Source organism: Antechinus flavipes, chromosome 1 (genome assembly GCF_016432865.1).
Source record: "Antechinus flavipes isolate AdamAnt ecotype Samford, QLD, Australia chromosome 1, AdamAnt_v2, whole genome shotgun sequence".
In the NCBI taxonomy this organism is placed as follows: Eukaryota; Metazoa; Chordata; class Mammalia; order Dasyuromorphia; family Dasyuridae; genus Antechinus; species Antechinus flavipes.
The window spans coordinates 336407604-336431137 of NC_067398.1; the positions used below are offsets into that span (position 1 = coordinate 336407604).

A 23534-nucleotide genomic window follows, 5' to 3' on the forward strand; every position below is an offset into this window, starting at 1 on the left:
AAATTTTTTTTAGGTAATAAGCATTTAATAAAATGTTTGTTGAATGAATAATGATCACCTGAGGCAATTGTAAATGGTGTTTTCCCATGATGTTTTACTATATGTACCTCTTTTTTCACTCTTTTTTCCTGCTTTTTTTCATGCTTCTGTTTTTTTTATCCTACTCAAAATTTTCCCCCTCCTATCTATGCCTTTGGTTTACAAAAGACACCCAAAGATACTGTTTAGCTCTGTCAGCCCTAAAGAGATTGTCAGTATCTAGATTGGTTAGTCTGTGTCCCTTCCCACAGCTAATAGCTGAGAGTTCTATGATTTGTAATCCTTAAGTGTACTGCAATGATCAGCCTGTGACTCAAGCCTGGTAGTTAGTAATAGTCTAGTTGGACAAGCCAAAAAGATAGGGTAGTTGTTTATTGCAACTGGAAATTATAATGTACAGATGTAGAATGCTTCTGTAGAATAGGGAATATGGGCTAAAGCATTAAGTTAAGGAATGAAAGAAGTTTGGGGACCCTTATTCAAAAATTGTGCTTTGGAGAGAATATTTTGACTTCTTAAGGTATCTAGAGTGATAATTCTATCTCAATTAGCTCACAAAACCGTATTCCCATGAAATCTCTCCTGATTAAGCCAGAATAAATCACTTTTTAAATAGCATAATATAGTATAGTGTAGCATTACAGTAGAGGACATCTTTACTTAAGACAGCATACAAGGTAAATAAGAAGAAATTAAATCAAATAGCGAGCTCTCTCACCCCTCATTTCCTAGTGTTACCTACTGCTTTCCAGCTTTCCAAGGAGTGAAGGCAATGAGTTCATTTATATTTTTAAATCAAGATGAAGAAATACTGGTATTTTCACTAAAGGATACTGGCTGTTTCACTCACAGCCTAGTCTGTTAAAAAGATTGGGCTCCACTCTAATTTATAAGAAATCAAGCCATTTTCCAGTTGATAAATGGTCAAAGGATATGAACAGACAATTTTCAGATGAAGAAATTGAAACTATTTCTAGTCATATGATAAAGTGTTTCAAATCACTATTAATCAGAGAAATGCAAATTAAGACAACTCTGAGATACCACTACACACCTGTCAGATTGGCTAGGATGACAGGGAAAGATAATGTGGAATGTTGGAGGGGCTGTGGGAAAACTGGGACACTGGTGCATTGTTGGTGGAATTGTGAACACATCCAGCCATTCTGGAGAGCAATTTGGAACTATGCTCAAAAAGTTATCAAACTGTGCATACCCTTTGACCCAGCAATGTTACTACTGGGCTTATATCCCAGAGATATTAAAATAGAGAAAGGGACCCACATATGCAAAAATGTTTGTGGCAGCCCCTTCGCAGTGACCAGAAATTAGAAATTGAATGGATGCCATTAATTGGAGAATGGCTGAATAAATTGTGGTATATGAATATTATGGAATATTATTGTTCTGTAAGAAATGAGCAGCAGGATGAACATAGAAAGGCTTGAAGAGACTTACATGAACTGATGCTAAGTGAAATGAACAGAACCAGGAGATCATTATACACTTCAACAACAATACTATATGATGATCAATTCTGATGGATGTGGTGCTCTTCAACAATGAGAGGATCCAAATCAGTTCCAATTTATTTGTAACGAACAGAACCAGCTACATCCAGAGAAAGAACATGGGAAAGGAGTATGGACCACAACATAACATTTCTATTCTTTCTGTTATTGTTAGCTCGCATTTTTGTTTTTTCTTCTCAGGTTACTTTTACCCTCTTTCTAAATATGATATTTCTTGTGCAACAAGATAACAGTATAAATATATATACATATATTGTATTTAACATATTTAACATGAATGGGACTACCTGCCGTCTAGAGGAGGGGGTGGAGGGAAGGAGGGGAAAAGTTGAAACAGAAGTTTTTACAAGGGCCAATGTTGAAAAATTATCTATGCTTATGTTTTATATATAAAAAGCTATAATTAAAAAAAATTGGGCTCTAGAAGCGATTTTCTATCTGCCTTCCTCTCTTTTCCTTTCTTGCAACATACTGTTTCTGTTTCTCTCTTCCCCTCTCTTCTTTTTCTCTCTCCATCTCTTCTCTCTCTGTGTATCTTTCCAGCAACACCCTCCTCACCTTTCCTACCACCTATTTTACTTGGGAGTGCTAACTTTATGATCTAGAAATTAATCAGGGGTCCTCAAACTTTTTAAATAGGGGGCCAGTTCACTGTCCCTCAGACTGTTGGAGGGCCAGACTATGTAAAAACAAAAACTTTGTTTTGTAGGCTTTTAAATAAAGAAACTTCATAGCCCTGGGTGAGGGGGATAAATGTCCTCAGCTGCTGGTAGTTTGAGGACCCCTGAAGATATTGCTGAAGGGAAAAAGAGTCTTCCTTTTTCTCTCAGCTTCTATTGCCCAGATTTTCTTTTCTTTTCTTTTCTTTTTCTTTATTAAGGCTTTTTATTTTTCAAAACATATGAGTGGACAATTATTCAACATTAGCCCTTGCAAAGCCTTGTGTTCCAATTTCCATCCCCTTCCTCCATGCCCTTCCCTATATGTATTGCCCAGATTTTCAAACAAGATTTTGGGAGATGCCCATCCCCCTTTCAAAGTAGATTTGATGAAAATTATTGAGTTCTGCATATGATTAGCGATAATATAATTTCCCTAAGACATATATTGTCTTATATACAATTGACAAAATATTTTTTCAGAGGAGTAAATTTTTTTTCTCCAAGGGCAGGAGAGCAGCTGAGTCATTTATAGTGGGTCATGGAATCTTTTTAATTGAAGTATAGCCTCATATGTTTGTACAAGAAAAATGAGCTTCTTTCTTAATCCCAACATATTGATTAAACTTATTGATCTCAAGTCTCTGATTTTGTCTTTTTTCTCCCCCTTCTATTTACGTTAGTGGGAATTAGGAAATGGTAGCAATGGTAAAGTATGACAGAATATATCCTGTTGTGGCTCTAACTCCTCAGATTTGTTGAGAAAAAGTAAGCAGCTGGAGTACTGGTCCTAGATTCAGGAACATCTAAATTCAGTTTTGACCTCAGGCATTTACTAGATTGTAATCCTGAGCTAGTCACTTAATCTCTGTTTTCTTTGGTTTTCTTAACTGTAACAGTTTCTTTAACACCTACTTCACAGGGTTGTTGTGGTGAAGATCAAATAATAAACTATTTCTACTATATATATGTGTGTGTTTGTGTGTGTGTGTGTGTGTGTGTGTGTGTGTGTGTGTGTATCTAGTTCACAATAAAAATGCACAAGATGGGGTTGGCATAGTATGCATTATACCAATGTTTATTCCCCCTTCCCAGGCATTAGTACTGATCAATTGAAAAAAAGCACTACTTAGAAACTTGGATTCAAATCTCAGCTGTGAATTTACTGTGACCTTGAGTGTGAGCAAGTCAATTAACCATTCCTGGCCCTGGTCTTCATCTATAATATGGGGTAAGACTAGATGGTCTTTAAAGTCTTTCTTAGTTCTTCATTTATAATCTTGTCTACCTAGATTCCTTTCCTTAAAAGTGTTCCTTATTATCAACCTTAGTTTCACTAAAGAATGAACCAACCAGAAAGAGAAAGTCTGAGCTAAGAAAATCTTTGATATAGGGTAAAAAGGATGGCAAAATAATTAGGTTTTATTCTTTTCTTCTCTTTTATTCCATTTTAGATAATAGATAAAATAGAATTTTATTCTATGATGGACTTATAGTCAATAATCATTTATAAGCACCTCTATGCATCAGCCCACTGGGTTAAGCTCTGTGGATGTTAAGAAAGAATGAAGGCAGCCTCTTCTCTCAAAGAATTTACAATCTAATAGAGGAGATAAAGTAAATAAATGCAAACAAGCTATATACTGTCTCTAAGGTTCCTTTTACCCATGGCATTCTAATTTCAGGATCTTTGATCTTTCATTTTCTTTTTTTCTGTGCCTCTTTTTCAAAGGGAGAGACACTTTGCAACGTTTTTATATACTCAATATATACAGTATAAATATGAGGTTATTTTAGCAAGAGTGCACTAGCAGTGAGAGAGATTAGGAAAGGCCTCTTGCTGGAGATGGGAATGTCTGAAATGAAACCAAATAAACCAGGAGACAAAAGTAGGGTGAGAGAGCATTCCAGGCATAGGTCATCACTTGTAAAAAGGCATGGAGAAATTGGAAATAAGAGTGTCAGTGTGCAAGGAACACAAGAAGGGCATTGTTGCTGGATTATAGAATACATCAAAGGAAAGACAGTGTTAGAAGGCAGGAAGGGACCTCACAGGAGATTTTATATTCGATCTTGGAAGTAAAGAAATCATAAGAGTTTACTGAGGAGAGGGAGTGGCAAGGTCAGATTTACACTTTAGGAAAACTGATCTGGCAACTGAGTGGAGAAAGCCTTAAGGTAGGGTGACTCACCCACAGGCTATTGCAATAGTCAGGTTTGAGGTGAAGAGGGCCTGCTCCTGGGTATAGCAATGGCAGAGGAAAGAAGGCCTTCAAGCAAGAGATGTGAAGAAGGAACATCTGATCTGCTCAGGATCTCTCATTTTATAGATATGGGAATGGAGGAGACTAAATTAATCCAATCAAAAAAGCATTTATAAAACTGATATAATAAGCAATGCTCTGGGGCAAAAGAGAAGAAATGGAAACATCTTTTATCTACCAAAGTGATTTTTCTAAAGTCTTCTCCAAGATTACCTCCTATCTACTCTATAGGTATCTTGTATGAACCTATTTCTTTATATTTTTCTCTCCTCCATTAGAACTTCTATTCTAGAAGTCAGGAACTGTTTTTGCCTTTCTTTGTATTCTGAGTATTTAGTGAAATGTCTGGAATATAGTTAGGGCTCAACAAATGCTCACTCACTGACCAACAACATAAAGAATAAAATGTGTACGTTAAGAATTGTATGTTAAGTTGGCAATGTCTATTATGTTGTTTGTTTTTTAAAAGTGAATATTAATTTTTTTGGTTCCTCTATTGGTTATCTTTGTTTTTTATAATAATAGCCTTTTATTTTTCAAAATACATGCAGAGATAGTTTTAAACATTCACCTTGCAAAACCTTGTGTTCCAAATTTTTCTCCTTCCCTCCTCATCTTCCCCCTCCCCTAGACAGCAAGTAATCCAAAAGAAGTTAAACATGTTAAACATGCAATTCTTTAAAACATATTTCCACATTTACCATGCTGCGCAAGAAAAATTAGATCAAAAGAGAAAAAACGAGAAAGAAAAAACCAAACAAGCAAACAACAACAACAAAAGTTAAAATACTATGTTGTGATCCACATTCAGTCCCCATAGTCCTCTCTCTGGAGTGCATATTAAATTTAACATGGTAGTAATAAAATTCTTTTGTTTCTGTCCCCTTCCAAACTTTTATTTTCTTCTGTGTAGTTTTCTTACTTTTGATGGCATTTTTTCCTTCTCTATCACATGTCCCCAAATTGAACCTCTTTTCCACTTAAACCTTCCCCCTTCCAAATTTTGCTGTAACTTGAAGTGGTATTAAAGGTACCAGAAGAAGTAATATAAAGCAGAAATATGAAATAGATTTGGGAAAGCATAGTTGTAAAAGAATATTAGATTTGGTCTGCAACATAGATAACATGAGAGTTGCTATTTTATTACATAAATAGCACACGTGTTCAAACCAACCAAAATAAAGCAAGGCAGAGTCATAGTGATTTGAGTAATTTGCTTTTGGTGGGGGAAAATCATAATTTTTAAAGTCTCAGAGGAAGAGGGGGGAAATAAAGGCAGGATCTAGGGAGCAGTGAGGATGGATAATGAGATGTCTTAAAGAAAGTCTGGAAAACTGAGTTTTCATCAAGTATGTCTCAAAGGTTGGAGATAAGATGGAGAGATTAACAATAGCATCCACCTTCCCATCTTTCTAGACAAACAAGACAGACTGGGAGAACTGATCTGATAATGATTCTTGTTTTAGCCAGTTCCTTAGAACAAAAGGTGGGTTGAATCATTACTGTTGAAAGCACAACCATCTTCCTAGTCCTTTAGGCTTGTAACCTAGGAATCCTTGACTTCTTACTATTTCTTATCCCCATATCCAATGCTAAGACTTATTGATGTCAATTTTGCAACATCTTCTCTTCTTCAATATTGCCACAAACCTTTTGGTTGATCAGCTTATCAAAGTTTCCTGGTTCCAATCAAATCTCAATTTAGCCACCAAAATGATAAAACAAATGATAAAACACATTTCACCTCCATATTCAATAAACTCCAAAGGCTCCCTATTACTTCCAGGATCCCTCTGTTTGAAATTTAAAATATTTTATAATCTGCCCCTCCCCCTCCTTCCAGTCTTCTGCCTCAAACCTTTTAACATACTTTTTGATCCAGTGAACCTGGCCTCTTTGTTCTTACACAAACAAGATAATCTCTATCTTGGTTCCAAAGCATTTTCTCTGGCTGTCCCCCATTCCCTTGAATGTTTCCCCCGCCTTCCCATATCTTTCATGGCTTCTCTTAAACTAAACAGTTCTCAAGTTTCAACTAAAATCTTACCTTCTATAAGAAACCTTTACTAACCTTTTAATAGTCACCCATTTTATTTGTAGTTATTTTTTTTACAACAAAAGAAATGCTACTATCAATTATTTTTGAACATTTGAGGGTTTTGCTCCCACCTCTCTGTCTCACCTCTTCTGTGTATTACCTTGAAACAATATTGCTAGTCAAAGATGTGTGCTAATTTTCCCCCAAAATATTTGGATCAATTCACAGCTCTACCAATAGAACACTGTTCTCTTTTCATCTTTTGTCATCTTTGCCAAACTGAGGTTTCAAGGTATTTTAATACTTAGTTCTCTTATTATTAGTGATTTGGCTATTAGCCTATGGTTGTTCCTATTTGAGAACTCTCTGTATTCTTTGACCATTTATTCGTTAGAGAACATATTGTCTTAATATTTTTGCATCTATTTCCTCCATATCTTGGTCATCAGACTTTTATCAGGGAAGTTTGCTGCAAAAAATATTTTTTTTTCCTCCAAGTTAACTCTTTCCCTTCTAATTCTTATTGCATTGATTATGCCTATGCAAAAGCTTATTCCATTTTATATAACTAAAATTGTCTATTTTATCTTCTGTGATCACTTCTATTCTTTGTTTAGTTAAGAATTCTGCCCCTATTCATAGTTATAAAGGGTATTTCCTTTTCTTCTCTAATTAAAAAAAAAAAATCATGTACTTGTGTCAGTTGTTTGCATGGAGAATGAGAAGAATGCTGTGAATAGGATCTTTACCGTCATAAAAAATTCAGCCTGCTGCAGATGGAAAGCTTGGATTGATGTGGAAACTGTCTCCCACATAGTCTTGTAGCACCCTAATATAATCCATATGTGATAGTATGCTATGCCTCTGGCTTTATCTACATGGATAGCAAGAGACTTGTCCTGATTTTCCCTTTCACTAACATTGGTGCAGCAGGAAACAAAAATCATGTGGCTTCAGGGATGATTAGAAGCTACTATTCTGCAAAGATGTTTTATCAGAGAACAAGAAAATATAAAGCAGGACTTTCACACTTTCAAAGTGACATGTTAAAATGGGAAAATCATCAAACCTGAGTCAGGAGGAATTATATTGTTCCCTATAAACTCAAATTCTATTTTTAGTTGAGAAATGTATTTTAATTATCAAATCTAAAGCTGAGGAAAAAAAATTCCCTCACTGAATAAAATGTCAGTAAACACAAGTGGTAACCACACTTTCCCAAATGGTAATACCTTGGGAAGATGGTGTGATTTAGAACTAAAAATAACTTTTCTTTTTTGATATTTGTTGTTTTTTTCACTCAATAGTATTTTATTTTTCCAGTTACATGTAAAGATAGTTTTTAATGTTCATATTTGTTAAGATTTTGAGTTCCAAATTTTTTCTTCCTTCCTTCCCTTCCTTCCCCCCCTTCCCAAGACAGCAAACTGATATAGGTTTTATTTATATATGTGTGTGTGAGTGTGTGTGTGTGTGTGTGTGTGTGTGTGTGTGTGTGTGTGTGTGTGTAATCATTTAAAATGTTTTCATATTAGTCATGTTGTTGAAAGAAAATAAGCACAAAAGGGAAAAACCACAAGAAAAAAACAAACAAAAAAAGATGAAAAAAATATGTTTTCTGTATTGGTCAATTTGCCAACTGGGGAAAGGGGTAGGGGGAAGGAGGAAAAAGTTGGAACAAACGGATTTGCTACTGTCAATGCTGAAAAATTACCTATACATATATCTTGTAAATAAAAAGCTATAATAATAAATAAATAAATAAATAAATGATTTTAAAAAAGAAAATAGTATGTTTTCAATCCATGTTTAGTCTTCATAGTTCTCTCTTTGGATGCAGATAGCATTTTCTATACCAATGCTATTGAATTGTCTTGGATCACTGTATTGTTGAAAAAAGCTAAGTCTATCATAGTTATCAAGACATAATCTTGTTACTGTGTACAGTGTCCTGGTTCTTCTTACTTCATTCAGCATCAGTTCATGTAAGTCTTCCCAGGCATTTCTGAAATCAGCCTGCTCATTACATCTTTTTTATGATCTCTTTGGGATACAGATACAGTAGTGACACTGCTGGATCAAAGAGTATGCATGATTCCAAATTGCTCAGATGGCTGGATCAGTTCACAAGCCCACCAGCAATGCATTAGTGTTCCAGTTTTACCACATCCCCTCCAACATCTGTCATTATCTTTTTTTTTTTTTTTTTTTTGTCATCTTAGCCAAATTGATAGGTGTGACATGGTACCTCAGGGTTGTTTTCATTTTCATTTCTTTAATCAATAGTGATTTAGAGCATTTTTTCATATGAGGATAAATGGCTTTAATTTCTTCATCTGAAAATTGTGTGCTCATATCCTTTGACTATCAGAGAATGATCTGTATTCTTATAAATTTGACTCTTTTCTCTATTTATTTTAGAAATGAAGTCTTTATCAGAAACATTGGCTCTAAAAACTGTTTCCCAGCTTTCTGCTTCCCTTTTAATTTTGGTTGCATTGATTTTGTTTGTGCAATTTTTAAAAAATTTAATGTAATCAAAACTACCTATTTTTACATTTTATAATGTTTTCTATTTCTCCCTTCTCCAAAGATCTGACAGGTAAGATTTGTTATTTTTGTTATTTGTTATTTTTAAAGATAAAATATGAATCTGACTTTCAAGGTTGAAAAAAGTCAAGATTTTACTTGGCAACAAAGTATAATTCTTAAAATCATTCATAGTATATGGGAAAGAGAAGGGAAGAATAGAGGAATGTGTCATCCCAGAACACTATCTACACACATATTTATGTAGTGCTTACTGTACAGGGTACTGGGGATTCAAAAGGATATGAGGGAATAAACATAAAAACTAATTTAAAATGAAGTAAGAGAAACCAATCAACCAACCAGCCTTATATTCAGTCAGGGCATAAAATCTGTCAGGTGATAAACTCCAATTCAAATATTTTCTAAGTGCCATTAATGTCTGAGACACTGTACTACCATGTTTTCCCGATAATAAGACACTGTCTTATTAATTTTTTGGACAGAAAAACACCAGAGGGCTTATTTTCAGGGGAGGGCTTATTTTAATCAAATCACTGGGGAAGAACAGGATGACACGCTCACTGCTGCAGCTCTGCACCTTCACTACAGTAGCAATCTCAATAGGGCTTATTTTGGGGGGTGGGCTTATTTTAGAGGAATCTTACACAGTAAGGGGAGGGCTTATTTTCGGGATAGGTCTTATTATCGGGGAAACACGGTATATGTGAAGTTGCAAACATAGAAATGAAATCATTACTGTCTTAAGGAGCTTAGGTTATATTAGGAGGAGAGATAAAACTATATGTCTATGTAAGTTTAAAAAAAAAGTAATTCAAGGAGGATCCATTAGCTTCCTCCCAATCCCATCCCACTAATGAGTGACAAGTGATTGATAGATAATAAGCACAATAGGTGTTGAGGGTTAAGATGGTCGGTGAAAAACCTTATGGGAACTAAAACTAGATCCCTAAGGAAGGTAAGGTTTTGGATAAGTTAAATTTAATGGGGTAGGGCATTGCAGAAGACAAGAATTTGATTGAGTTTGTACAGGTGGGGATGCATATAAATTATCTGGGGAACAATGAGCAGAACTGAGATTTGGTTAGGGTGGAGGTTTTATTGGAGTATAGGAAAGGAAGGAGGTAAAAAATAATGGCAGATTGTAGGGCCCTTGTTCTCAGAAATTATCAGTCACACACTCCAAACCTGTGACTCATTTCTCCTAGCACAGATTCCCCACTGAGATGCATATCTCCAATTTTCTATTCTCTCAACCCCTAACACTTCCTGGAATCTTTGTTTTGGGCTCACCAACATCACTCTGCTCTTCAGCACTTCATTTTGAACTGCCTCTTATGTTTCTTGTCTTAAATGTACATTAAATTTCAACCAGCTACAGCCAACAATAACAATGATGATGACAATGTTGGTGTTAAAGAATACTTACCTTTGGAGAAATTGCACTGCTCTCCTAGTTTGGTTGCCATGATGATTCTTTTACTTTCTACCCATGAGGTTTTGCTGACCTACATATGCCTATCCTGGCAGGAAAAAGTCAAATTATGTTCTGCAGCAAATCTGCTGATTCATTGCCCCTATCCTTCCTGAATAGCCCTCTCTTCTAATATTTTTCCTTTTGTAGGTCATATTATCATCTCCAAGTAAAGGAGGCAAAGAAAGTAGCTCTTTCAATCAATTAATCAATAAACTTTATTAAATGTTTACTAGGTGCCAGGTATGCAGTAAATGTTTAGCATACAAAAAGAGTCAAAAGGCAGTGTTTGCCCTCAATGAGCTTAAAATTTAATGGGAGAAATAACATATATAGCAAACTATATGCAAGATAAATAGAAAAATAATTGACAGAGGCAGATGTAGACATCAGATAGTAACTAATACTTAGTTTCCACTATCTTTTGCTGTGCTGCCAGCCTTGCCCCACCCATGACCCAGTCAGTTCAAGCTCTAGTACTCTACTTCCAGTGTTAGAAACTGGGAGAGAGCAGAGCTACCAAGAAAGGGCAGCCTAGTTCTACTCTTCTGTCTTTATCTAAATTCCATCTTTCTCCTCATGCAAGGCCCCCAAGTCATTCAGGAGTGTGACTGGTAGAGTCTATGAAAAAATTTCCAAACTGGCATTTAGAAGAGCTGGGTTTTACTTCTTATTTTATGTGACTTTGGGCATGTTAAGCAATCTCATATTCATTTTCTCATTTGTAAAATGAGGACAACATAACTGGAAAAGATTATCTTGGCGGGGAAGAAGATTAGAATGGTGTAAATTGGGTTTTTCTCTCTTTTCCATTTTACTAAATGGGAATTCTGTGTTCCTTGTTTCCAGTCCAAGAAAAGAACAGGGAAGGGGGTATCGTGAAGATACAAGCAGATACATATAAATATGCATACATACAACCATGTTACATTTCAGTTCAAAGCTCTATTTCATATTGCCCCCTAAGTGATTGTAATCAAGAGGTCAATGAGTTTGTTATAGATCTGTTGGGAAAGGAATGAAGGTTGGTCATATTCTTGGGAGAAAGATTATTTGTGTGGCTTCCCATACTTTTTGTAAAATGGAGAGCCCCCTAGCTTCTGTGTGCCCAGCTCTGTGCTATACATTGTTATAGGGACAAAAAAGAAACAGATCTAGACTGTCCTTGGGAGCTAATATTCTAGAGACCTAAGCCCCTGTCTCTGGGGAGCTCAGTTTAGAGGAGGAAACAAAAGTCACACATTAACATATATGCTGTGAGTATATACCAGATGAAGGCTATAAAGAACAAGTGAATTAGGAATTCAGAGGAAAATAAGATCACTTTAAACTCAGTTGGTGGTTGTTGTTGTTTGTCCTTCATTCTTAAAAAGGACATGATGTCAGAAGGTTATGCCATGACATCCAAGTGAATTGGATTGAAGAGGGAGGCGACTGTGCAAAATCACCAACTTCATTCTCTCCTCTGGAACCATCTGGGTTCAGTGCCAAGACACAGATCAGGACAACTGGAAATTCCTCTATAAGATGATCAGGGCCTAAAAGAATTGGCCAACTAGGGCTGAGTAGAAAAGAGAGAAGACATTTCAGTCAAGGGAAATGATATGAGCCCAGGCAGTGAGGTGAGAATGCACATGTTCAAGGACATTAAGGAGACAGGCTGTAGCAAAAGTGTAGGTGAGGGAAGAGGGGGGGATGTAGTCTTTTTCACCTGGTAGAATAAAGAGGGGCTGGAAAAGGCTTTCTATAAAAGACACATTTTAATTTAGTCTGCTCAATAAATACAAAAGGAGAGACCTTCCCCATATTTGCATAAGTAGAAATTTACATGTAGATTTAAAAAACAAATAAACTATATATTCTCAAGCCATAAAACCTGTCATGTGATGAACTCCAACACAAACACTTCTTAAGAATTCTTAAAGTCCAAGTATATATCTGTACTAGGCATAGAAATGAAGTGAAATCCTGCCTGTCTCGAGGAGTTTAGATTCCATTGGGAGAAGAGTTAAACCTGTACTATATAAGTAAACACAAAGTAATTCTAGGAGGAAAAAACCATTGGACTCCACCAAGTCCCCATCCCATTGGATGGATGCGGGAAGGCTTCCAAAAATGGGGTGCACAATTAAGACTTGCTGGCTTCCTTCTCCCACAGATCTCAGTCATTCTACATCTAAAGGAGAGAATGATTCTTGGCAAAATAGTAGTAAAGGATTCTCTGCTACTGGTTGTTGGCAAGACTTGGTTAATTTAATTTAGTTTAGAATGCAACAAATTGAAAAGTTGATTACAACATGCTACAAAAATGATTCATTTGGAATGAACTGCTATTTTAGTTTTCTGTTTAAGATAGAATTTTTTTTTAACTAAACAGGAAAATTTATTTTTATACTGTTGTAATTTTATACCTTGACATTGGGTCAGTCAACAAAATAGTTTTAGTAACTGGAAAATTATTCTTTTGGTATGTCGTAGAAGAAATTCAGATTCAGATTGAAACGAGATGCCCTTCAAAATTCTGAGATTCTGAAACAATATACTATAAGTGCACACTTATACATCAAACCAGCTTTCCCACCTTTCACAGAGCTCAGACATGAAACCTTTCTAATTGTGGTTATTATATCATTCACATTAACACTGCCCTCCTGTTGAATAAGTTTGACACACCAATAAAATTCTTGTGAAAAGCTTATGTGGCCAAAGTCAGGAGCCTATTTTCAAATCCCTGGTGAAATAAGAAGCAGGATTTTAGCTCCTTTGAACACAATAATAATTCACTTGTTTCAGTACTTGGCTCTTAAAACTTATAAAATAGAGAGCACTAGCCCTGAAGTCAGGAGGACTTAAGTTCAAATCTCTCCTTAGACACTTAACACTTCCTAGCTGTGTGACCCTGGGCAAGTCACTTAACTCCAATTGCCTCAGCAAACAAAACAAAATAAAACAAAAAACAAAAACTTATAAAACAGTCTTGGGGCTTTTTCTTTTATCTTCTAAAATTATATATAATGTATATACACACATACACACACACACACACACACACACACACACACACACACACACACCCATGACTTTCTGTGTCCTTCTTGTGATTCAAGGATGGGAGATGAGTCAGCTAATTATGAGGACTACACATAGAGATAAGGTGAGGTAACCTTTCCTTTAATAGTTGGCCTATTCTCAATTCTGATGCTCTTCAGTGGTTAAGATAAGTTCATAATTATATAACTTATGCCATATGCTAATTTGTCACTCTGCCTGAAGCTGTCACAACCTTTTTTCTCTACTTACCTACCTTTTTCTTTCTAAAATGCCATACAACCCAGGCAGTATCTTACATGTTTCCCCAGGTTAATAGGGATTGAAATTCTGCTGGTCAGGGATTCTGTCATTCTTCATGTTCATCTAGTGCTAGTACAATACAGTGTGGTTATCCAACTACACTCTCTCATTGTTGTATTGAAAAGGGCTTTGGAATTGGTGTCAGAAGATCTAGATTCAATTATGAACTCTGTTGTTTCCTGGCTCTGTGCTTGGGGCAAGTTATTTAATCTCTAGGCTTCAATTTCAACTGTAAAACGGGGTTAATAAACTCTACCCAGTCTACCCCACAAGGTTGTGGTGAGAATGAAATAAAAATCACAAAAGAATCTCAGAATCCCAGAGCTAGAAAGGATCCCTCCTAGGTTATCTCTACTGGCTGAACAGAATTTCTTCATAATCTTTGTGTGGGTTTGGCTTGAAGAGCTGTGGAAAAGAGGAATTCACTACTTAGTGAGACAGTTCATTCCATTTTTTTTTTTTAACAGTTCTATTGGGAAGGTTTTCTTTATTTTGTGTCAAAATTTATCTCCAAAGGACTTAGACTTATGTATTTCTAGTTCTGACTGTTGGGACTAAGCAAAAGTTGAATTCTTCAATTCAATTCAGTAGTCATTTGATTAATGCTTACTTATTAGCGCCTATTATGTTCCAGGCACTGTGCTAAACACTGAGGTTACAAAAATTAGGCAATAGACAGTCCCTGCCCTGTTGCTTGTTTGAAGAGAGTTGCATAGTGGAAAGAATCCGGTGGACATGAAGACCGGCAAGCAGCTCCATTTACTGATTCTTTCATCAGAGACACCTTTCTCTAAGTCTTTTTCCTCATGCATACAATAGAGAGAATCCTGCTCACCTAATTACAAGGTAATTATAGAAAAGCTAAATTAACATAAGTTAATACAATATAAGCTAATAAGAACAGGAAAAACAAAACACTACCCCTACTGCTAGGTCTTCATTTAATAGACATTGAATACAGCACCTACTCTGCAAGGCACATCCCCAGTTCTTCGTTTTTGAGAGTCTAGTTCTTTCTATTCCCTTCTGTTAGCCTCTTCATTGTGAAAGCGCTTTGTAAACTTGTCAAAGAGGAGTTAGCTGTGGGACAAAGATGCTTTGCTACCTCAGTACCAGTAGCAGCCCGATAAATCCCGGCAGCACTGTTCTCTCGACACAGTCCAGATTCCCGGTAGCAAGACCTTGGCCATGACCTGCTCCCAGGAGCTCGAGCCAATAAGCTTCTGTTCCCCAGCCCAGTCCTGGGCCGAGGGGAGGGCGAGGGATGTAGAGAGAGGAATGCGGGCCGGCTCCCTCGAGGCAAGGGCAGAGCGGGGTGTGTCTGTGGTGGGGCAGCGGAGGGGGAGGCAGATGCAGCCTCCCTCCCCTCTGAGCAGACTCGGACTTCAGAGGTCCTGTCAGTCTGGGGGGCGTCCATAATTTTAGCCGAGAATGGGTGGTGGTGGGGTTTACTGTGAGAGGAAAGCGGACGACAGACGCTCCAGCTGGTCGGGGCGGTCCTAGGCACTGAGGCCACGCTGTGCCGCACACCCTGTCACTATATAGGGAAGGCTGCCTCTCCTTGAGGACGAGGACAGTACCAATCCTCTAGAGAGGTGTGGGGGAGGAGGCTGGGAACCAGCACGGTCCCAGATCTCCTATTCTTCAGCACCACCTCCGCGCACCCCAGCACAAGGCAATAAGGTGACGTCATCGCCCAGGCAGCAGCGGCGGCGGCGGCGGCGGCGGCGACCCCGCAGTTCTCACTTCTCTTTCCTCCTTTCCCAGAGCGAGAACCACAGGGCCACCTGGTAGGTCCCCAGGATTCAACACCTGGAGCAGCTCCATTTCCGTAGTCCAACCTCCTTTTTCTAGGGGGTGGAAAGAAAAGTCCTGGAGCGTGAGGAAGGAGCTCTTTCAAAACTCTCACGTTTCCACGTACCACATCATTCATTCCGGAGCCCGCCGCAGCAGGGCCTAAATCGAGGTCTCGCGCCGCTCTTTTATAGTCATCCTCGCAGGGGGCGGAGGCAATCCCGACGCCCATGAACGTGTTGACGCCACGCAGCCAGGAAAAGGGGCGGGGCTAAGACTCGAGCTCCGCTGCCTCCAGACTCTCAGGCTACCCTCCGCCCCCTCAGCTTCGGGGATCGAACCGAGAATACAGCGACCAGGTCGGTGGTCCTCTCCTTGGGCTTGTGGGCCCGCTACCGCACTCCAAACCGATCTCATCCCAGCCCTTTCCCTTCCTCCCTAATCGTGGGCCTCCATGGCCCCCTCCCTGCCGCTCCTGGCGGGTGTGGAGAGATGAGGGGCGTCGGTGGTCAAGATGGATGCGGGGGCCCGACGGCCCCAACAGCGGCATCGCCTGCTCCCGGCGCTGGGGGCTCTGGTAGTCTCCGCAGGACAGGGGCTCCCGCGCGGATGCAGTGATGCTCTCGGCAGCCGCCGCCGCCCGTCCTCCTTCTCCTCCTCCTTCTTCTCCTGCTGTGTCTGAGGAGGTCTTTTGTCTGCGTCCCGAGCCGCAGGGAATCACCCACCGCGCTGAGCCGCCGTCGCGGGCCGCAGCCTCGCCTCGGTTGTAAGGGGGTGGGGGCGGGGTGGGGGCTGCTTCTCCTTCGTGGCCGCCCTGGCCGGTTTTCTTCCCATGAAAATGGAGCCGGATTTATATGTGACTCTATCTGCATCAGCTGGGACCACGTCGGACTCCCTGCTTACGTTTGGGGACCTGTTCCCGGAGCAGAAGGGGAAATACTTCCTCATGGACCTGGAGAAAGTATCCGAGGAATCCAGGAGGCAGGTGCCTGGTCCCGATCTGGTGCTGCTACCTCCAGAGACCCCCCCACAGTCCTCGGTGCTTCTAGGGCCTGTTCTGCAGGAAACGGGGTCCGTGGCTTTCCAGCAAGTTTTGGGGGAGGTGAAGCTCCACCAAGACTTATTTCCTGAAGGACCCATCAAATATTTGTATCGATTAGAAAATCAAGAACTCTGTCTCTTGGATCAAGAGACCAATAATACTTCTGTCCCTGACATCGATCGGGATTTACCTGTTAGTGACAAGCAGATGTCTTTGCTAGGTGTGGTTAATAATGATTCTTCTGAAGAGGATTTTAATACAACTCTTACCTTGGTGCAGGATCCGGTAGTCTCCGACAGATTAACAGGTCCAGAAGAGCAAGAGCAGGAGGACATTTATGCTCTTGATTTGGGCCCACCTCAGTCACCTCCACATGATTTACAATTGAGCATCGATTTTAGGGAGCAGGAATCATGTACAGAAAATTGCCTTCAAGAAAGTGATGACATTCTTCAGGATCAAAGAGATTTTTACTTAGGCATGGATCAGGCTGCTTGCCCGGATCCCAAAACCCAGCTTTCAGAACTTGATCCAGTTTTTTCCTGGACTAAAGAGCCAGAGGATTATGTGCCCGGAAGATGCCAGAAAAGTGTTTCATTAAGTGCGGAAGATTTAAATCATAGTTACCAAATTAGTAATGAAATAAACTTCTTTCCCTCTTTCACTACTTCCACTTTGTGTGATCTGAAGTTAGATATAGTCCAGAATAACCTAGGCCAATCCTCTGATTTCAACCAGACTGAACCTATTCCAAATGAGCCTTCAGGGTGTCAAGAAGATGGACCTCGCCTCAGAGCTGTATTTGATGCCCTAGACAGAGATGGGGATGGTTTTGTCCGTATAGAAGAGTTTGTTCAGTTTGCCACAGTTTATGGTGCAGAACAGGTAATCTAAAAATTTTCTGATTTGGGTAACTGTTTGTATGTCCTTGAACATGTCTTTTTTGTTTTTATTTCATCTGAAAATTTATCCCTAGAAGAGATTCTTCCATCATGAACAAATAATGTCACTAGTATATCTATTTACACTAAATGTAGGGCAATCTTTAAATATATGTAATCAAGATAATAGCTTTAGGAGTTTTTTTTCTCCCTTCAAACTGAAGTATCCTTTATCACTGGAGTATCCTTTATCTTTGATCATACTTCGTTGAATCCTTTTCACCTTTTCCCCTCCCCCATCTTAAAATTTTGGTTTTGTATTATTCTCCCACAAATACAGTATTTTCTAGAACTAGTGAGAATAATTTTATCAACTTCAGAACATAAGAGTCTTAAATATAAAGTTTAAAGAGCCAACCTGAACCAAAAACCTGAAGTTAAATTGCTGTGTTTTGTTTTTTTTTTTTTTTTTTTTTGAGGAGGGGTGGTGAATTAATGCATTAAAATCTAGGACCTAAAAAATTCCTATTCTGTTGGAGCAGTTAAGGACCTATTAGTAGCTTCAAGTTTTGAAAATTATTTAAAATGTATGGGTAAGAATTTTTCTAAATAATGGATATTTAAATTTTATTTTGAGCCAAGAAAAAATAGAGTAATTTTTCCCTAACTTGTAATTTATTTTCTGTTTATGGGCCTTTGAATTAATTACTAAATGCACAAATTAACAGATGATTAGTGTTGGAAGGGAAGGTTGAGTTTGAACCAGCTACCTCTGGAACCTCAGGCAAACTCCCTCTGCCTGAGCTACCAGGCAGGAAGCTCAAGGGCTCTGTACAGTCAGCAAGCAGCCTTTTGGCTTGGCAGCTACAGCCTGCAGTGATGCTGCTGCTGGGGGGGATTCCTCTTCCTGCCTGTCAGTTCTTCCCTCTTCTCTTCAGCTTAAGCCTCCAGGACACAGGGATTTTCTCCAACAAGAGATAATCATGGCATATTGTAGATCCAAAGCTGGAAGGAACCTCAGAGACCACTCCCTCATTTTATAGATGTGGGCACTGTAGCTCAGAGAATTTAAATCACTCGCTCAATCTCATCTACTCTAACTCCCTCTTATTTTACATCTAAGGAAACTGAAGTCAAATAGTTATTTTTCTCCATGACTAAACTGGTCACTAATCATAATATTTACACAGGCCCTTAGCTCACAGCAGATCTGTGAAGTAGGCTGTACAAGTATATCACCTTCAATATAGATGAAAAAACTGAGGCCTTGAGCAGTGAAGTGATCTGACCATGACCACATAGCTTAGGAAGTATCATAAGTGGGATTTGAATGATTCCAAATCAAGTAATCTGTTACAACCATCTCCAGTGCTTCATATGCATACCTTTTATACATGCTTCTAACTATAAATAGGAATTTTCTTGTAAGTTTTATTGCAAGATTTTGTTAGTGATAGACATAATTAAGTTTTCAGTTTACCTTAAGAGTTCCACTAGTTTTTCCAGAAAGTTCTCATTAAACATTGCCTGTTGATTACATCTGTTGAAATTTTTAAACGTTGTTACCAAATCTTAACTTAAGTTATTCTTAAGTTACCAACCTTTTCACAACTTAAAGCTCATCATTTCCAGATACATATTTGCATTTGTGTATAAAGTACAAGATGTCAGTTCTTATGTGACCTTGCTAATAGCAATGGTGTTGATTGTCTACCCACTTTTTTTTTTTTTTTTTGGTAAACTACAGGGTAATGATAGATAGATGGTACTGATAGAATTTTATATTTTGCTGGCTCCTTGTTCTTTCATTAAAGAATATTCACAATTTAAGCAGAAATCCTTTTGAATACAAAATATAATATCAACTATTCAGGATGCTGTTTACTTACTGTAATAATCTTTGTAAATCAGCCCTCTCTATAACAATGCAATATTTATGATATCTGTTGTCTAGAGCATATTGTACATATAGGGCAATATAACTGTATCATGGTTCCTTGAGTAGGAAAATCTTTATGATGTTGTTACTTCTAAATAACATCAGACTCCCCTCCCTCAGTTCCCACTCCTAACACAAAACCCTCTGTGTGACAAAAAAGTATATTTAGATAAAACAAACTAATGCCTTGGCCATAAACCTCATTTCATACTTAGTATGATGGATACCTCCTATGTGTATTACTTTAAGTGATCTTAGGTAAGTCACAATCTCCTAGGGCCTCATTTTCCTAGTCTGTAAAATGGAATACATAGTTTTAGTGGCTCTTTCTAGCTCTAACTATATAACCTAAAAGAGTCCCCCATTAATCTTTGGGTCTGATAGTACATAAAGTTTCGTGCCTTTTCTAGAATAATTATAGATTGTGTTCAGAATGGTCAGATAAATTCTTAATTCTAACAATAGGGCATTGATGTGCCTATCATCTCAAAGCCACTAATATTTACCATTTTTGTCTTCTGGTACCTTTTTACATTCTGAAAGTATCTATTAATTTCACTGTTATTAAATGACATATATCTGCTTTTGAAAGTCATCCTTGTGTAGTATTTCTATCTAGAATGAGAGTGTAGCTGAGAAGCAACACATCTGCTAATTCTACATTTACCATATTGGTTGTCTCTATTAATAGTGTTGTGGTGTTTGTATTTTGAGGCTGTCTTTGCTTTCTATATAATTGTATGATGTTTTACTTTAACCATTATGCCATATAACTTAAGAATATAGATAGGTTTCAGTTTGTACTTATGATCTTGTACAGATCATTAAGTTGCAGCATTGTGGGAAATCTTGGTGTTTGGGAAAGAACATAACATAGAATTCTGACTTAGAGTCAGGAAATCCTGAGTTCAGATTCTACCTCTAACACTAGCTGTGTGACCAAAAGCAAGTCATTTGTAAAATGAGGATAATATTATCTTAGAGTTGTTGTAAGGCTCAGATGAGTTAATATGCATAACTTGCTTTGTAAGCTTCAGAACAAAATAGAGCTATTTTTAGCTATTTTTATTATCAAATACTTCGATAAAATTTTCTTATATCTTTTTCTGACTTTAGAACTTTCCTATTTATCTTACTTGATTTCTATAAATCATGTGTACTCATTTAGTAGCCAGAAAATACTTTGAGCAAAGTTTCATCTTATTGACTTCTAGATACTTAAAATTATATCCATTTGAAGGACTGTTTGTCTTCCTTATTGGTGAGAAAAGTTTGAATTGCTATTTAGTTGGTTAAAACAATGAATTAATTCAATAAATATCTCATAACCTATTTGTGCAAGCCTGAAGCATTACCTTCTTCATGGCATAAAGTTAAAGGAAAAAACAAATATTTAAAGAGTTGCTTTTTAAAAACCAAATCTTTCTAGTGGGATTTCATAAACAAAGTCTGATCAAATGAAAGACTAGGCTTATTGATTGTGACTCAAATTACTGGGTTATTTAATAGTTAACTTGATAAGTATTTTGATATGTAAATTCTAGCAATTCTAGCATTCTTCAAGGCAGAAAGGTGACTCTGGGTTCTTAAAAGATGTGCCTGTGAGGCAAATTTTACCAAGTTGGAAGACTTCAATTATAGACAATCCTTGATAGTGTATATCTGCTGTCCAAAGACCAGCCAGGTTAAGTTCAGATAGGTTCACCACCAGGGGAACCACATGATGATGAATTTTTTAGCCATTTCACTGCTCAAAAATCATGAATTAAGAGTCAGTTATAATCTCTGTTGGTGAGGATAATCTGATGAAATTACAGTAATGAAATACTGAAGTATTTGCCAGATATTATGCTAAAACCCGAGAATATAAAGATAAAAGAAAAATACAGTTCCTTCTCTCAAGGAGAGAATGCTAATTATTAATGCTAATAAAAGAGATCAGATATGTATATAGTAATTTTTATACCAGTTATACAAAGAAGGGAAAAGAAATTGTTTATAGTGCTATAAGACTTTTGAAAAGGGAAAAATATGAAATATAGGGAAAATATGAAAATGACCACAAATACAGTTTTCACTTTATTCCTTTTGACACAGGTGCTCCACATCTTTGTCTTCTGTAAAATTTGACTGGTCTTGACTGTTTGTTGGGAGATTCTATTAGTGGCTACTTCTGCATTAATTCAGATTTCATCAAATTTCAGAAGTTAAAGATATTTCTGTGGAATATCATAAAACTCTTTAGGAAATATAATCAGACTTTGATTTTGGTTAATCCTCTAAGTATATTCTGGTCAGGTTGCAATTTTAGAAATTTATTTATAAGTTTGGCTCACTAAGGTTGACTTCTTTGGGGGAAGGGAACTAATATGGAGGCATAAGCAAAATTCTACCACCTTTTATACTTGTCTTTGCCCTTCCCTTCCTATAATCCACTCATTTACCAAGAATCCAAAAAAGCTAAAAGGAAAGGAAGAGTGGTCTTTGAGTTGGATGGATGGAGTAGCTGTTATCTAGTCTTATAATCACAGAGAAAGCAAAAAATAGCTGATATTTACATAGCAGTGTTTTAAAAAGGTCAACCCTTACAACTTGGTAAGGTAGCTAATAATACAAGGGTTAGTATACTCATTTGATAGTAATAGATTAGAAAACAGCAAGATTAATGACTTGGCCATGGTCATATGGCTAATAAAGAGCTTTTGATTCCAAGGTCATTGCCATTTTCATTGTATCATGTTCCCCTTTACAAAAATCATTTTGGGCTTTTAATCTTGGATCTACTCTTTACTTGACAGATAGTTTAACCAACACTGTTCTATAAACTGGTCAATAGACAAAATAATGAAGGAAGTTTAGAGCTTACTTAATTCATGTAAGTAAGTTAAAGGAAAAAACATATTTAAAGAGTTGCTTTTTAAAAACCAAGTCTTTTTTTTTTAATTTGGGTGATTAATATTTCGTTTGTTTTTTTAAAATAACTTTTTATTGATAGAACCCATGCCAGGGTAATTTTTTACATTATCCCTTGCACTCACTTCTGTTCCGATTTTTCCCCTCCCTCCCTCCACCACCTCACCCAGATGGCAAGCAGTCCTTTACATGTTGAATAGGTTACAGTATATCCTAGATACAATATATGTGTGCAGAACCGAACAGTTTTCTTGTTGCACAGGGAAAATTGGATTCAGAAGGTATAAATAACCCGGGAAGAAAAACAAAAATGCAAGCAGTTTATATTCATTTCCCAGTGTTCTTTCTTTGGATGTAGCTGCTTCTGTCCATCCTTGATCAATTGAAACTGAATTAGCCCTCTTTATGGAAGAGATCCACTTCCATCAGAATACATCCTCAAACAGTATTGTTGTTGAGGTATATAATGATCTGCTCATTTCACTTAGCATGAGTTCATGTAAGTCTCGCCAGTCCTCTCTGTATTCATCCTGCTGGTCATTCCTTACAGAACAGTAATATTCCATAACGTTCATATACCACAATTTACTCAACCATTCTCAGTTGATGGGCATCCATTCATTTTCCAGCTTCTAGCCACTACAAACAGGGCTGCCACAAACATTTTGGCACATACAGGTTCCTTTCCCTTCTTTAGTATCCCTTTGGGGTATAAGCCCAATAGAAACACTGCTGGATCAGAGGGTATGCATAGTTTGATAACTTTTTGAGCATAGTTCCAAATTGCTCTCCAGAATGGCTGGATGTGTTCACAATTCCACCAACAATGTATCAGTGTCCCTGTTTTCCCACATCCCCTCCAGCATTCCTTATTATCTTTCCCTGTCTCTCTAGCCAATCTGACAGGTGTGTAGTGGTATCTCAGAGTTGTCTTAATTTGCATTTCTCTGATTAATAATGATTTGGAGCATATTTTCATATGTCTATAAAGTTTCAATTTCTTCGTCTGAGAACTGTCTATTCATATCCTTTGACCATTTATCAATTGGAGAATGGTT

General features: G+C 37.6%; 1 protein-coding gene across 2 annotated transcripts in view; it reads left to right on the top strand.

The window, feature by feature from the left end:
• The first annotated feature begins 16431 nt into the window (after positions 1 to 16431).
• The window catches only part of RAB11FIP3 (RAB11 family interacting protein 3), a 164926-nt gene continuing 157823 nt past the window's right edge, over positions 16432 to 23534 (top strand). For both annotated transcript variants that reach the window (XM_051968944.1, XM_051968953.1), the window contains exon 1: positions 16432 to 17628. In XM_051968944.1, the coding sequence (XP_051824904.1) occupies positions 16534 to 17628 (1095 nt within the window). In that variant the 5' untranslated portion in view covers positions 16432 to 16533. The remainder of the gene's footprint in view (positions 17629 to 23534) is intronic.